The 16365-nt window shown below is 39.0% G+C and overlaps 4 protein-coding genes across 4 annotated transcripts in view; 2 read left to right on the plus strand and 2 right to left on the minus strand.

Moving 5' to 3' along the window:
* The window catches only part of LOC134823946 (uncharacterized), a 40995-nt gene extending 37042 nt beyond the window's left edge, over positions 1 to 3953 (minus strand). The window contains exons 1-6 of the mRNA XM_063835542.1: positions 3829 to 3953; positions 3540 to 3707; positions 3194 to 3373; positions 1833 to 2027; positions 1567 to 1660; positions 1273 to 1382 (exon numbers count right to left, since the gene is read on the minus strand). Coding sequence (XP_063691612.1) covers positions 1273 to 1382; positions 1567 to 1660; positions 1833 to 2027; positions 3194 to 3373; positions 3540 to 3707; positions 3829 to 3952 — 871 coding nt within the window. The 5' untranslated portion in view covers position 3953. The remainder of the gene's footprint in view (positions 1 to 1272; positions 1383 to 1566; positions 1661 to 1832; positions 2028 to 3193; positions 3374 to 3539; positions 3708 to 3828) is intronic.
* Positions 1 to 16365, plus strand: part of LOC134824383 (ubiquitin conjugation factor E4 B-like) — an 80113-nt gene that overhangs the window by 27450 nt on the left and 36298 nt on the right. The window lies entirely within an intron of this gene.
* On the minus strand, positions 5878 to 6851 carry LOC134823947 (prostatic spermine-binding protein-like). The gene is made up of 2 exons (XM_063835543.1): positions 6819 to 6851; positions 5878 to 6372 (listed from the first exon to the last, which is right to left on the minus strand). Exons 1-2 carry the CDS (start codon positions 6849 to 6851, stop codon positions 5878 to 5880), a joined length of 528 nt encoding a protein of 175 aa, XP_063691613.1.
* On the plus strand, positions 8277 to 8603 carry LOC134823948 (uncharacterized). Its single transcript, XM_063835544.1, has one exon. The coding sequence runs from the start codon at positions 8277 to 8279 to the stop codon at positions 8601 to 8603; it is 327 nt and encodes a 108-aa protein (XP_063691614.1).

Raw genomic sequence — 16365 nt, forward strand, 5'->3', positions numbered from 1 at the left:
GCCCAAATATGGGCATATTTTTTAAAGCTCATAGCTCAGCCAATTTTTGACCAATCTGGATGGAAATTCATGTACTAGTCCTAAAACAGGCTTATCTTGCGAATCTGAGTGAAAAATATAGTTCATCATGTAAATCTTAACGAAGAATATAAATCTTCTAATTGTAGGTATATTAAAGTATATTAAAATGTAGGATTTTTTCCGATTTTGACCCGGGGATATACTTTAATATACTTTATTATGGTTGGCCCCCCCCCCCCCCCCCCCGAGGTTGTTTGAGGTTTGTTTGAGGTTTGTTTGAGGTTGTTTGAGGTTTGTTTGGGGTTTGTTTGAGGTTGTTTGAGGTTTGTTTGAGGTTTGTTTGGGGTTTGTTTGAGGTTTGTTTGAGGTTGTTTGAGGTTGTTTGAGGTTTGTTTGAGGTTTGTTTGAGGTTGTTTGAGGTTTGTTTGAGGTTTGTTTGAGGTTTGTTTGAGGTTGTTTGAGGTTTGTTTGAGGTTGTTTGGGGTTTGTTTGAGGTTTGTTTGAGGTTTGTTTGAGGTTGTTTGAGGCTTGTTTACTATACTGCCCACACAGGTACAACATTTAGCTACGACAGCTTCGGTACCAGGCCTTGGTGTGGCAAAAATAAAACCGCTCGTCAACCAGGTAAAAATAAAAAATGGTATTTCTTTAATTTTATAATGATCAAAACTTTGATAAAAAGATAAAAGTGGCTCTACAAATAGGCCTAGATACAAATTACTCTAGTATTGATTCTGTATCAGAGAGCCAGGGATTGAACTGTCTATAGCAGACGGAGTATATCTATACTCTGTTTGCTAAAGAAAGACATATAATAAATAATTTTAAATATTTTTGTTGTTAGACGAATTTTCCTGTTAGCTTCTATTTCCTTGTGATGGTCTACATGTGCAAACGTTCAGGGTCAGGGCGGATCATAATAATAAACGATATGACAGTAGTGTTAGAAAGAAAGTCGTTATTCAGCGAGAGAACACAGCAGACAGACTTGTCAGATGTACAGGAGGACCTGATCAACTATCTGGTGTGCGGGATTACTTGCTTCTCCATTCTGGTCTTCACTCTTATCTTTATAGTTCAGAGACACGGTAAAGGTAAACATGTGGATATTGATGGCAAATGGGAGTATATGTTGGAGACGGATTACGGATTCTAGCATGTTTTGCCATAACATTGAGCTGTAAGGTTAAGTTATAATGTTTCTGATCATTAAATACTGATTAAAATAACGGCGTGAAGGGGTGAACTTACCGTTTTTCTTGTTAGCTGAAATAGCGCTGGCAGGTTTAACAGCGTCTTTCTTAGAGCCTTTCTTTAATGTGGAGCTTGTTCCTTTCATGTAACCTGGCGTGTTACCCATACTGAAAATGTTACCCATGTTACCCATACTGAAAATGTAAAGGTTTAGCTGTCAATTAGCTGTCTGCTAATCGAGTTTATTTGGTATTGACATTCTGTTGAGACATTCTGAGACTTTAATGTGTTTCACTTCTAAAGAAGTACCGCAAGTCAAATATACTTAAGACAGTGAAAAGAGTGACTCACGTTACGTTCAGTTTACTGGTAACGTTGAGTTTGTTTGTGTTAGAAAATGCAGATGTTTTGCTGGGAGCTTTAGTCTCTGATTTCGCAGCAGCATCTGGAATCAGTAAAATGTAAACTTTTGTATGGTGTTGCTTCTTATGGTCGGTTCCAATACTAGAAGTTACTAGAATATAAACGAGAAAACCAAAGACGAAAAAGTAGCGGAATTTTTCATTCTCAAACACTCATTTTTAAAACAATTAATGAAAAAGTTCAACAAAAATTACCAATTTTCTCCTTGAGAGTAGCAGAAGACTCGGTCACTCTAACCCCTGGGGCCCTTAAAACACCTTTCTTAGTGGTGCTGGTTACCATAGTTACACTACTTGTTACACAGACCGCTTCCTCCGCAAGCTTCTTACTGAGTGCTGTGCGCTCAATTGTGCTGCGTCGTAGTGAGGGCACTTGGTAGGTTGGGATACCTGACAAACATTCTGTGTCAGCCCGGCCCGGCTTTTAATAGCTAATACTCAAAATGTGTGCTTGATTTTTTACATACAAATGCAGAGTAACTCTGGCAACAAGTTCAAAATTGTAAAGAAAGCAGCAATTTAAAGGATTTTTACAAGCAATAAAGTCTTTGAAATTGATGTATCAAATTAATGGATGCTGATTTGAATTGTGACAGAAAGAAGTAAAGATTGACTATTGGGTGATAAAAAATAAAGCTGATTCAGAATTAGTTATTCTAATGTTGAAACGTACACGTGTGCAAACATAACAAATTGATATACAATCCGTGCTATCATTATAATATCAAGATAACAGTCTCTTTAGGATAGAGATGCATCTCTTCTTATTCTGCTAAATCCTAGTTTAAGATTTTCATCTTTTTCGTAGTTAGGAATTATGATCAAGATGACTATACTTGTTAAATATAATCACAATGCTACAGCATTTAAGTAAAGCTCATTACAATAAAAGGCAGCTTCAGAGTGCATCATGCAATATATTAAAGTCACTTTGTGACGGTACATTAGAACCAGACAGAAACAAAGTGTGAAGGGCCTGAATATATACATGCTCGTGAGCTGATTTTATAATTCATGTGACCTCTCATAAATCTGTACATAGCTACATTACAGCAGGGAGACTGTCACCTCTGTACATAGCTACATTACAGCAGGGAGACTGTCACCTCTGAAGCTACATTTCAGCAGGGAGACTGTCACCTCTGAAGCTACATTACAGCAGGGAGACTGTCACCTCTGAAGCTACATTTCAGCAGGGAGACTGTCACCTCTGAAGCTACATTACAGCAGGGAGACTGTCACCTCTGAAGCTACATTACAGCAGGGAGACTGTCACCTCTGTACATAGCTACATTGCAGCAGGGAGACTGTCACCTCTGAAGCTACATTGCAGCAGGGAGACTGTCACCTCTGAAGCTACATTACAGCAGGGAGACTGTCACCTCTGAAGCTACATTGCAGCAGGGAGACTGTCACCTCTGAAGCTACATTACAGCAGGGAGACTGTCACCTCTGAAGCTACATTACAGCAGGGAGACTGTCACCTCTACATAGCTACATTACAGCAGGGAGACTGTCACCTCTACATAGCTACATTACAGCAGGGAGACTGTCACCTCTGAAGCGGACTCTATTGAGCCCTGAAGTGATGTTAGAAATGGGGTGAGTTGTGTCCTTTGTTGTGGGTGAGGAGTGAGGTGTCCCCACGTGATGCCCATATAAGGAGTGAGGTGTCCCCACGTGATGCCCATATAAGGAGTGAGGTGTCGCGTCTGATATATCCTCTTCTTCCTCAACTAGTGGGTATTCACTGCTTAGATGCTTCAATCAAATGCAAAAAGGCAAGAGCTAAAGTAAAAGAGGGCATCTAGAAGTTCGAGCTTTTCCTTAATCAATCAAGGATTTGTTAATTAGAAGATAACCCAGAGGATAATTGTGGATTTCATTGTGTGCTGTAAATACCTTTCTTCTTTTTATCGTCAGGAATAGAGAAGGTGGCCTCGCACAACTTCTCATCATCAGTCAAAGTTAAGGGTGATCTCTTGAGTTTGTTGTTTCGTAGGACTGGGGTGCTAGCTGGGTCAGGTCTAGGACTCAGTATGGGGGATCCCAACTTTACTTCTATATCCTCTGAAGAATTATAAGTTTACAAAGTCGGCTCTTATATCTTAACAGAGCAACTCTACAAGGAGTTTTCATAACCCTGACAGTGTGTTATTCAATACAAGAAAACATAGTTTACTGTATTTACCTTCTTCTAGCAGCTTTGTGTACAGTTTCTGGTAAATACTCCTAGTGGTGTTAGTCACCGGACCGATCTGGTGGCCCTTGCTCGACAGTAGCCGCCTCAGCTCCTGGTCTGTTATGTTCTCCATGGCTAAAGCAGAGAAATGTTAATGTGTTGTTCGTTATTCCAGAAAAAACTCAGTGTTTAACGGAAATAGTGAGTCATCACGCGGGCTGTATAAAATAGAGTATCTATTCCTTTCGTCACCTAATAAAAGTTTGCGCGCGCATATTTGAAATGAGCGGGCTAGCGCGAAAAGAGAGATACTTTTTACAGCAAAATGTCGCTGGTCGTACGTATAATTGCTGCATGACATATTTTCTAGGTAAGTGTACCGAAACTGTAATTGAATCGAACCAAACAATAACTCCACATGGATAAAAACTATACAGCCCAAATACAGAATTCCACCCTTACATTAAGCTTATTGCCAATAAACCAGCAGCCTGATATAGAAGGTGTCAGGTAAAAGGTTAATCAATATTAACCCATTCTATCCATCTGATTGCAACTGCCCAAGAGCCCTTGAAAATGTTCCGTAACTTATCAGGATAGACTATAAGAGTAACCAGTAGTGCAGGGTACTAACAGTAATTTAGGACTCAAGAGTGTATCTGGGCCTTAAAAACATGCACAATCTGAACAAACAAACAAACTCCAATTTAACACGAACTCCCAAACTATCTGGGTTTGACTGTAGTCAGTAGTGTACTATAGTATGTAAGTACAGGTGTAGCCAGTCCACAACCTGGCTCCATAATATGAAACCCTTGTTTTAATTCTAAATGAAAACCTCGAGAACAGAAGAAAACGGATATGAAAATCAGACACTTTTTAAAAGAAATAAGGCAAAAAAAAGCTTTAAACTAATACAGAACTATGAATTAGTGGACTGAATTCAAGAAATCGAGAAAACAATTGAGCAGTCATAAAAACAGTTTGATAGATTTGTCAATCAATGCAAAAAACAAACAATATGACTGGGCTAACAATAAGCAATGTACGATGACACAGATATATTTATTGGAGGTACTACAGCCGAAGAGGAATTAATGTAACACACTCCTTAAATTCGTTAAAATTTAACAAGTACATGAATTTAAACAAGCTTAACATTATTGGAGTGTCAGTTGTAATATCTGCCCAGGGCTCAGCTGGTCAACTATTTGAAAGCACTTTATAAAGCACTGTATACTAATCCAGACAAATCCGTTTGAAAAATGAATTTACCAACACACACGCGCACATGCACGTGCAATGATTGTTTTGACGTCATTTTTATCGGTTTTGTGGTATTATTACGTTACATGTTCAATGGGCTGTATACTCGGTTGTGACGGATATTTTTTATGTTATAAAAAATGACTACCAAAGAATACTATTAACTTCCTCCCTACCCTGCGATCACGGGCTTTCTAGTTAAATGATAAGCTGATTATCAAAAAAAATGTAAATCATTATTAGCTCCAAAAGATTAGAGTTGCTTTATTATAAGGGAATTTGCCCAGCGAAATTCGGAATTTGGCTGCCAAATTAAAAAAGGCTTAAATCAAAATTACACTATTGAAAGCTGATTGAGTTCTCAATATTGAGCTGTTATTCGTGGAATGTGTAGTTTAGACCTACTCTTCATATTTATTGGCTGAAATCTATAAAAATTGGTGCACCCAAATCGTGAACAGCAAAATTAATAGTAGTCCTAATTATGAGCAGTATTATAGCTATAGGGCAAATTGCTTTAACAAGGGCCGGTAATGTACAACTACTTAAACAAGCTGCAATAACAACAGGAGTGAGATTGTATGTGCTTTGTTTGAGACTAAACAATTACTAAATTCTCACGATTCTGCCAGTGCTATCAACACCGCCCAGTAACCAATGCTGTTTCAATGATGAATTATAATAAATAAATGTTGACTGTAAAATGTGCATCCCGAACTCTGGATCATAATCGTGATCATAGAGATCATAATCATGTGCACTACCCTAATCAGGATCATAATCGTGATCAAACTAATCATTTTCGTCGCCAGGATCAGGATCATAATCGTGATCAAACTGATCATTTCCGTCGCCAGGATCAGGATCATAATCTTGATCAAACTGATCATTTTCGTCGCCAGGATCAGGATCATAATCTTGATCAAACTGATCATTTCCGTCGCCAGGATCAGGATCATAATCTTGATCAAACTGATCATTTTCGTCGCCAGGATCAGGATCATAATCTTGATCAAACTGATCATTTCTGTCGCCAGGATCATGATCATAATCTTGATCAAGCTGATCATTTCCGTCGCCAGGATCAGGATCATAATCTTGATCAAACTGATCATTTCTGTCGCCAGGATCATGATCATAATCGTGATCAAACTGATCATTTTCGTCGCCAGGATCAGGATCATAATCTTGATCAAACTGATCATTTCCGTCGCCAGGATCAGGATCATAATCTTGATCAAACTGATCATTTTCGTCGCCAGGATCAGGATCATAATCGTGATCAAACTGATCATAATCATGTGCATTACTCTCGTCAGGATCATAATCGTGATAAATTAACAGATCAGTACAGCCTTATCAATTTCTCTTAAAGAAAATGTACCAAAGGCCGTTTGAGAACGAACCAGCAACTGAAACTTTTTTGACTGGGTCAAATGCTTTAATGGCCTCCAAATCAGCATGAAAAAATAAAAAATTGGTCAAGGAATAGGAGTTTTAGAGCCCAAAATTTGGACCCCCAAGTGGTGTTAAAAACGCGAACTATATAGGTAATAATTATTTTATTCTTTTGAGTCTTGACACCACTTTAGGGTTATACGGGTTCCTGCTAGTTTAATTAATCTATGATTAATAAGTGGGGTTAAGATGCTACTAGTTTCCCTGATTGCCAACTCTCTCATGTCAAAAAGTACCTATATATCGTCAAAAGGATTTCAAAATGTACGACATACGTGACAGGTGTCTGGAGACAGTTTAGTCGACATAACAGTATTAATTATACGACTGTAATGGCCTTGTATTCTCGACCACCTGAGGTATGGGCCCACAGGCTACCATGTTCCTTAAACGAGTAGCAACACTTCTGGCAGCCAAGACCAGCCAGGACAAAAGCCTCATTGTGGCAAGTCTAAGACGTCGTTTGCGGTTTGAGCTACTTAAGACAGTATTGATTGCAGTGAGAGGACACAGAGGACGGTATTATGAGAAAGCAATACCTGTTGACGAACTGGACCTAAATCTCGCACACACCACCAACGATGAAGACAGGGGTGATGATGTTGATGATGAAGATGATGAAGTTGATGATGAGGCTGAAAATGTAGAGAAAGAGGTTTCAGAAGAGTGAGCTGAAAAGAAGACAAGTTTCTATTCTAATTTATTGATTATTATATTTATTATGAGTTTAGATTGAAATTGGCTAATCTCCTCTGAATTGAATACAAATAACACACGTTATTGCCGACGTTTCGCCACCATGGCTTCTTCAAGGCGGAACAAAAACTTTGTTACATAGTGACCTGGTAAATATCCAAATTAATACATAAAACTCTGAGAAACATTAAAATAAAATGGGAAGATTCTAAGCGGTAGAAAATTTCAAAGCAAAAGATAGATGTTAGGCCAAAGAATCTAGAACTGTCCAATATTTGAGAGCTAGACCAACGTACACAAAACAGCAACAAAAATAGCTTCCTACTCCCTAAAATTTTCGGGGAAACTGAAAGGGTGCCACGTACATGTTGATGACATTTACATAATAGCCCATGTGGTCTTTTGCCACAAGTCTGCTTCAGGTGAGAGCTGAGTGTTTATTTTAGGAAGTAACTGCTTGATATACAGTGATTGCCAGATCATTCGGTCTGCATAATCCTTACATACTTTGAGGACTTCAAATTTAAATGGTTCAATAGGAATTTCTTTTATTTCAGGGTGTGACATGAGATAATGTTTCCCCATGGCCGTCTTGTTATTTTTAAACAAGACTATCTTTTGCTTTGAAATTTTCTACCGCTTAGAATCTTCCCATTTTATTTTAATGTTTCTCAGAGTTTTATGTATTAATTTGGATATTTACCAGGTCACTATGTAACAAAGTTTTTGTTCCGCCTTGAAGAAGCCATGGTGGCGAAACGTCGGCAATAACGTGTGTTATTTGTATTCAATTCAGAGGAGATTAGACAATTTCAATCTAAACTCATAATGATAGACCCTCTGACAAGGGCAAAGCGTCATATATACGCTAGTAAACTCAATATTATATTTATTACAATAAACATATAATATCCATTACTCCAGGAGTGATGACAGGATATACAAAAAAAAATTAATTATACGACTTGAATGTTTTAGATCACATTTGTGCAGTAAAATTTAAAACCTCCTTATGCCATCAAGATGAAAAAGTTATCATGGATAGTGACTATGCTGATGATCTGGCAGTGATGGACAGTACTGAAGAGGGGCTGCAGGAGTCCACTGATCTTATCGCTTATTACACTTCTTATGCTGGGTTAAAGATCAACGCTAAAAAGACACAATGCATGGCGATCAGCAAGTGTGCGTCCCAGCGACCTTACACCGACAGAGACAGTATAAAGCTAACAGTGGAGGGAGAACCTGTTGAACAGGTCGGTAACTTTGTTTATCTTGGTGCCAACATCAGTGGGGATAGAACCATTGACCAAGATCTTGACATTAGGATCCAGCGTGCTAATGGTGCGTTCCATCAGCTTTGATAGATATGGAACAGTAGAACTATAAGAACGCCCACCAAAATCCGTATCTACAAGGCTGCTGTTATCACTATTCTGTTATATGGAGCTGAAGTGTGGAACACAACAAAGAAGCAGATGAAACGGTTTGAAGTCTTCCATCTGACCTCCCTGAGAAGAATCTTGAAGATAAAGTGGTTTTTCCATGTCTCCAATGAAGAAGTTCTCAGGCGTGCTGGAATTAAGTCTATTGAAACTTTCATCGGTTCGGCTAGACTAAGGTGGTACAGACACGTTGTCAGAATGCCAGAGACACGGTTTCCCAATTTTCTACTGGATTGGAAACCAAACTATGGAAAGAGACTGAGAGGACGACCCGCAAAGGCTGGATGGCCTGTGTACTTGAGGATGCAGCTGACTTTACAGGTGTTGATAACATCAGCAGAGATGCAGTAAAACAGTTAGCTCTACAACGAGTGGAATGGAGGCACATGATACACCGTAGAAGAGATGTGTGTGATGCAGGCCACTCCAACGACTAGGAGGAGACCTCTTCATGTAGCATGTAGCATGTATGCATGCCATCAACCGAGCCAATCTATACTGGGTGCCTCGATATACCGGCCTCTTCTTCTGCCTCACAATCAGACTGAGTTGTACAAAAAATTTGATTTATTATTGCTCAAATCGCATTAAGTGGTTGATGTAAGAAAGTACTAAGCTGTATTCAATCACAATAAGACGCTCAATACTACTGGATGTAACAAGCTTATTATCGGATTTCTACTTATATTTATTATGATATCATTATTCATTGTAATGGCAATAAAATTTAAATTTTGTTTTACTTAAATTTTGTTTTACTTAATACCCAGACTCGATACCCAGGTTTTTCAATAACTTGCACTTTTAGACAATTATTTAGTACAACATACACAAATAAATTCAGCAATGGTAATTGTCTTGAAACCATGCACTTTTCGTTTCCCCCGAAAGGCCCAGTGAAGAGACTCCTAAGATGTACAATCAATTTGCTTAATCTATGAAATCTTTTAAAGCTCTTCTAAAAACTTTCCTATTTAGACTGCCCCGTAATGAACGTGTGAAAATTTATCGAAAAAACTAGTCATATTTGGTGTAAGACCTTCAATTTTATAAATATAACCTCCTTGAATATTTCGAAATGGCCACAACCCCTTTAAATATTTTACTTTCAATAATTCCGTCACATCTTACTAAACATTTCTAACAGTGTAATCGTAAAGGATCGATTAAACCAATTCAGTATTAACAAACTACGATAAACTATGGAGAAGATAAGAAGTATGTCACAAATTTTTTTAAATAATAAAATTATTCAAACAATATACACATAATAGAGCAATGACCCTATGTAAAATCAACCCTTTAAGAATTCAAAAAATTCCCTTAACAATCAAAAATTACCCTTGGCCTTGTGGCTCCAAGTTAAAATCTAGACTGTTCATATCAACAATGTTTTTTCTCGCACCTCTGTCTCCACGGAGAGAAATCACTGTTGTGTATGTCACAAATAGAGCAGAAAAATAGAGGATAAAGGATATAATAAAAACGATAGGAAATAGAATGAATGGGTACTCCACATTAATGAGAATACATGAAAACATAGTAAGTAATCAAATAACACATCAAAAAGATAACCAAATAGAGTGAAAAAGAGTTTTGAAATGCAACAATAACACTATTAGGGTATACTTGTGAGAATATGACAGTATTTGCTTTAGCGCTCGATTTTCATACTACGGTGTAAATTTTCGAAAATATGCGCGGCGCGCCTAAAATCTTGGTTCCATTTAAAATGAATTTTTGGTCAGAACTATTTTTAATATATATATAAATTAGTCGTTATTACAAGATATATGGAAAGAAATTTCAAAATATAGCACCTAAGTACCAAAAATAAATTGCGCGCAAAAAAGCCTCAATTTGACCATCTTTTAGGATTTTTACTTAAAGAAAAATTAATAAATTTCTTTTATTTTTATACCATATTTTGCACATGCAGCTCTATTTCAGCTATCTTTGTGAAAATGTTGCTGATATACCAACAAAGTTAACTTGCTCAACATATCAAAAAAACTTAGTCCAATCATCCCTTAATTGACGATGTCAATTCATCTCAGCTTGGCGCGGCACAATAGCGCATCTTGCCGATCTGTGAGAAGCCTCAATGAGTGCGCGGCGCGGCACAGTAACGCATCGCGCTATAAATCATCCCAAAACCATGACTTTTTATCGATTCTACAATCAAAAATACGTCTTTTAACATTTAAGCATTAATATATAAAGTGTATTTAGGGTCCGTAGCCACTAGCGTATTGAGCAGAAAATGCCCGTAAGGACTTCTACTCAACTATTAAAATACCATCGCACTATTTAAAATATATAATAAATATTCCCCGCACCAACATTAATTATTTTTTAAATACAATATTTAAAAAAATTTATTGATGATGTCAACCCTTCAATTTTTAAAATCGTTGGACTGCTTTTCGCATAGCAACGATCGTCGATTATTTTGACCATTGTTAATGCATAATGGTCTGGCCCGGCGCGCGCTACTTCGTAGCACTTGCCAACATTTCGAGAAGGAAGCGGCGCGCGCTACTTCGAAGAAATTTAGACGAGTAACATCCGTCAACGATCATCATATTTAGAAAAATTATCAAACTTCTCAGTGGAATAAAAATTTATAAAACGCTTCTTTGCCACATAAGGTTGACGGATGTTACTAGTCTAAATTTTTTTCCTCGAAATATTGGCCCGATGCAGCAAGTGCTACAAAGTAGCGCTTGCCGGGCCAGACCATTAACAATGGTCAACACATAAGGATGAAACCAAAAATAATTGTTATGTTTCTCTTTATAACTGACACAACTCGCTCCCTCAATCATTAATGCTTACTGAAACTTCATTAGAAATATTCCAAAAAAGCAATTGTTTGTAAAAAATAATTCATTTCCCTTGGCACCTTAATCAGCTTGAATATTACATTTTCAACTCAACGGGCAGAAAGATTAATTTTAAATATTGATATGGTACAATTGATAGTATTTTATTTTTATGTAATACTTTTTATATTCGCTGGATCGGTGTGGCATTGTGTGCGCTCAAGAGATAAGACCTGCTGGTTCTTAAGCAAGCATGTTAGGCTTATAAATTGAAGTTTATAATATGATTTTGCATGTAACTATTATGATATTAATATCCAATAAAATGGGATTTTTATGCTACCTTCCAGAATTCCTTACTATGTATGCATTGGTTATTATATTGAATATGCTATTTACCTAATAATCATATTATTAGTTCATTTACCACATTGAACATTGAAACTCTCTTATTAGAAGAAGTGGTCTTTAACAGTGCTTTTAAATTTGAAGATCACGTGAGAAAGTGCATTGCTAAAGCTAATAGAACCATTGCCTGGCTTACAAGAAATATTATATTGTTCGCAGGCATGGGCTCCGATGGCAAGGCATGGAAACTGGTCACTGATTCTTGAATTGGAAGGTGACCTCATGACCTACAGAGAGAGACTGGATAATTTGAAGCTCACAACCTTGTTAGGTGTATCTGCCTTATTTAGTCAGGATTTAACTTCCGTTTTTACTCCAGTCCAAGGCGAGATACACGATCTCTACATATCCTGTCATCACTCCTGGAGTAATGGATATTATATGTTTATTTCAATAAATATGATCATCAATAAATTAGAATAGAATCTAGTCTTCTTTTCAGCTCACTCTTCTGCAACCTCTTCCTCTACATTCTCAACCTCATCATAAACTTCCTCATCTTCATCATCAACATCATCACCCCTGTCTTCATCGCTGGTGGTGTGTGCGAGATTTAGGTCCAGTTCGTCAACAGGTATTGCTTTCTCATAATACCGTCCTCTGTGTCCTCTCACTGCAATCAAAACTGTTTTAAGTAGCTCAAATCGCAAACGACGTCTAAGATTTGCCATGATGAGGCTTTTGTCCTGGCTGGTCTTGGCTGCCAGAAGTGTTGTCACTCGTTTAAGGAACATGGTAGCCTGTGGGCCCATACCTCCGGTGGTCGAGAATAGAAGGCCACTGCAGGTTCCTTTTTCGATCTGTACACAGCGGTCTCCATATTTCCTTTCTTTCTCTCTCTCATGCTTCTTGTACATCTTTGCTGGGGTGTTGTGGTTAGCGTTGGATTTGGCTCCGGGGTGTAAAACCCTGATATCAAAAAATGCCATCTCCATTGGTGACCACAGACCTCTAGCTGCAATGTCAAGCCTTGCCCCATCATCCAGAATGGTACCAGGGCGAAGGCTTTCTCCAGTGCATGGCTGGAGTGTGGGCTCTACAACAACCTCATTACAGATTTTTTCTAGAATGCTTGCAATGGTGTCTCTCAGTCGGTTGTGTCTGCTGTTGACAAAGCCTCCTTTCTTGCAAATGAGAATGTGGTTGTAGGTGTTATCTTTGCCACAAATGCATTTCTTGGCTATGTTTGCAATGGGTAGAGCATATCTCAGTGCTTATAGCGTCTTTGAACCCTTGCTTGTTCAAGACAAATCCGTACTTCTCATAAGGTAGTCCGGTCAGCCAGCTTGATGCACCTTTTTCACATGCATGTGGGATCTTCTCACTGATCAAAGGTGGTAGATCGTTCATCAGCTGGTTTTTGAGAGATTCATGTCTCTTTGCATTTGACAGGCTAATGGCACTCTTGACCGCTTTCCCAGCCTCTCTGTTAAGGTATTGAGAGTGGTGTGTTGCTTCAGAATGTGTTCTGTAAGCTGCTGGTTAGCCATGAGTGAGTTCTTGTACTCAGTATCAGCAATTTCTACTGGATTGATTATAGCTAGTCCACCTAACTTGGCTGGGAGGGAGAACAGACTTCGCTCAAGGTCAGACCGGATTGTGTGTCCTGTCATGTTGGGAATGAGCAAATTCCTGATCTTGTCCTCAATGGGCTGCAAGTTCACTGCTATGTCGGGGGTGGTCCTCATCAGGAAATACCATCTGCAGGAGGAGCCGTAAACAAAGGCAGCGTAAGCAAGGTGTGGCTCGTGCCGTGCAATTGAAGCCAATCCCTTGATCTCTTCTATCCATTCAACACATTTGGCTTGGATAAAATTATTCTTTCCAGTCTCTGTACCTATAAAGGAACCCAGGTATCGACAACCTTCGGTGGTGATGTTAAGGTCGGGGAAGAGAGACTTTGCTTCCTCTTGGTACTCCTCTTTAACAATAAGCCAGGTCTTGGACGGTTTGGGAAAATAGCCGTAAACAGGGCCAGATGCCTGTAGGGAATCCCACCAAATCTTCAGGGCTTTAAGCTTTCCTGCTGCTCCAGAATCATCTGCAAACCATATGTGTTTAGCAGCTTTGTTGGAGGGCTTATTTACCTCCGGAGTCCTATCTGGTGGTGTCTCAATCTTATTGTTCTCCTCTGGAGGCTTCTGGGGAGGTTTCGTGTTCTCACAGACCACGGGAGAGATATCTGGTGGCTCTGTGGGGAGTTTGTCCATAAGGGGCATCAGGCTACAGGAGTAAAATGCAGAAGCACAATTATCCCCCTGAGTAGTACCTTCTTGGGATAAAATAAACAATCCCTTGGAGTTTGGTATGTACAGTTTTGCTGCTTTTCTGTAGGTATTAACAAGATATTTATACAGCTCGGGACACATCACACTTGTGTTGTGGAGGGCAACTCTCCGGTTTAAACGGTTGAAGGCATTATCTGCATCAACAAGAAGGATACCATGAGTGTCTTCATCTTCATACATATTTCTAAGAGCATGAATAGCAGCTTCTACTCCACCTTCTAGGCCTGCTGACGCTTGAAGTGGTGCAGTGGCTGCTAGGATCTCTGGTTTGAGCAGAGTAGTAACTGACTTGCCGATTATTCGGCGGAGGACTTCACCAATCCCTATTGGTCTAACACCAGGTTTCTTGTCCAAAGGAATAAGGTGGCAAGATATGAACGTTGCTAGGGGATCAGGGTCAACTAATTCAGTGCAGAGTTTCCTGGTTAGTAGGGCAACTGATTCACATAGCTCAGCACCACATGTCTTGAATGACTTAGAGCAAAGGATACGTTGCCAACCATCAGAATCTAGGCCAGAGGGGCCAGCTGATCCATTGGTGTTCTTTGCTGCCTTCTGGATTGCTTCAATATCTATGTTCTCGAATATAACATTGTCTACTTTTTCCAAGCCAACCTTACTGAGTAGACTGCTTACAAGGAAAGATTCATCAGGCTGTGGGTCAGGATGTTTACTCTCTAGCAACTTGATAGTTTCTGGTGTTGATTCTAGGAGGCCCCCAGCTTTATTTGTCACCCATCTGAGTGCTGCTGACACCTTTCCTTGCAGCATAAGCTTGGAGAATACTTTGTGGGTATGTTGGGGAGTAAACTTGCTTGATGTTAAACGCTTCTGGATAGCTTTACCTTCTTTGATGAGGCCCTTGATGTCGCCTTTCTCCCAAAGTTTGAGGCGATCTTCAAGATATCTGACGTGGTCCTTTGTTTTGGATCGTTTGGAAGGTTTTTGGAGGAGCAGGGCTGGCATAACCATAAGTGCAGTCATGGCCACATTTTGAAGGGGGGAGTTGTTAACATAATAATTGATGACTTTAGAGGTCGCTTTCACATAAGCTTTACCTTGAACACCAGAAGGAACCTTGAACAGGTTTTTCTTCCACTTGATTATTTATCATAGGCATTGTCAAATGTCTCTTTAATAACATGCCCCTTGAGCGAACCCCATGTTGCGGGTGCTGAGTCAGCTGTCTTCACAAAACTTGGGAAGCCAGGGAAAGCCTCTTTACCATAACATGAGGAACAGTACCAATATCCCTCACAAACTGCTTGATCGCTCTCTGAAAGGCATGTAACATGGAACCATTTTCCACAAACACCATCACATCCAACAACATCCCCTCCACGATCAGCTGTTGTGCTGCATATTGGGCAAAGGATTACACTATCATCGGGTTCTTTGTGTATGTTTACACGATCTCTACTGTAATTTAGGTATCATTTACAGCTGAGCATAAGGGTTAAATTTAAATTATTTCACCTTTTGGAGCTGTATAAAAATAACATTAATTTATTATTATTATAAAGGGTCTCAATAAGAGGTCTCGACTGCCTAGGCGTCAAACCTTGGCAGTCGGTAGTTTTCCTCTGGCCCGGGATCAGCTGACCCTAGGGGCCATTATTATTATTAACCTTGCTTGAACGTAGGGTCCGTGGGGATCTCATTGAGATGTTCAAGATCCAGGAAGGCTTTGTGGATTATGGGTTTGATTTATTTGGTCGTGCTGATAGGACTGTCTCTGCTAGGTCGAAGCCACACAGATTTACCACGAATGAGACTGACTTCTTTGCCCAAAGGGTCTTGCGCTACTGGAACAGTCTACCACCACTTGTGAAAGCTAGTGAGTCGGTTACTGGATTCAAAAGTGGATTAGACGCCTTTCGGCTTCAAGGATATCAGGCTAATAAGCTTGGCTACTACTGGGAGCTGTCATATGACATCTTTGATAGGATAGATGAGTCTGTGTCTAAAAGGAATAGTTATATAAGTTATATGAAAGAGAATCTAATGATAGCTAAGAGGAAGAAGGTTAATATCAAAGGTATTTAGTTGAATTTTTTAAAGTTTGTAATTATATGGTTTAAACGTAAATTGTACATTTTCTGTGAATATCTTGTTGAGATGCCCAGAGAGGCATTATTTATAATGTTATGTTGTGAAGAA

The sequence above is a fragment of the Bolinopsis microptera genome, chromosome 12 (genome assembly GCF_026151205.1).
Source record: "Bolinopsis microptera isolate Bmic1 chromosome 12, MBARI_Bmic_1.0, whole genome shotgun sequence".
Taxonomy (NCBI): Eukaryota; Metazoa; Ctenophora; class Tentaculata; order Lobata; family Bolinopsidae; genus Bolinopsis; species Bolinopsis microptera.

Excerpts from the sequence above, each read along its gene's own strand:
- LOC134823947 (XM_063835543.1), bottom strand. The coding sequence starts at position 6,851 with ATGTCGACTAAACTGTCTCCAGACACCTGTCAC. Across the intron at positions 6,373-6,818 it reads TGTCTCCAGACACCTGTCAC|TTTGATCACGATTATGATCC; the intron begins GTATGTCGTACA and ends GATTATGATCAG.
- LOC134823948 (XM_063835544.1), top strand. The coding sequence starts at position 8,277 with ATGGATAGTGACTATGCTGATGATCTGGCAGTGATGGACAGTACTGAA.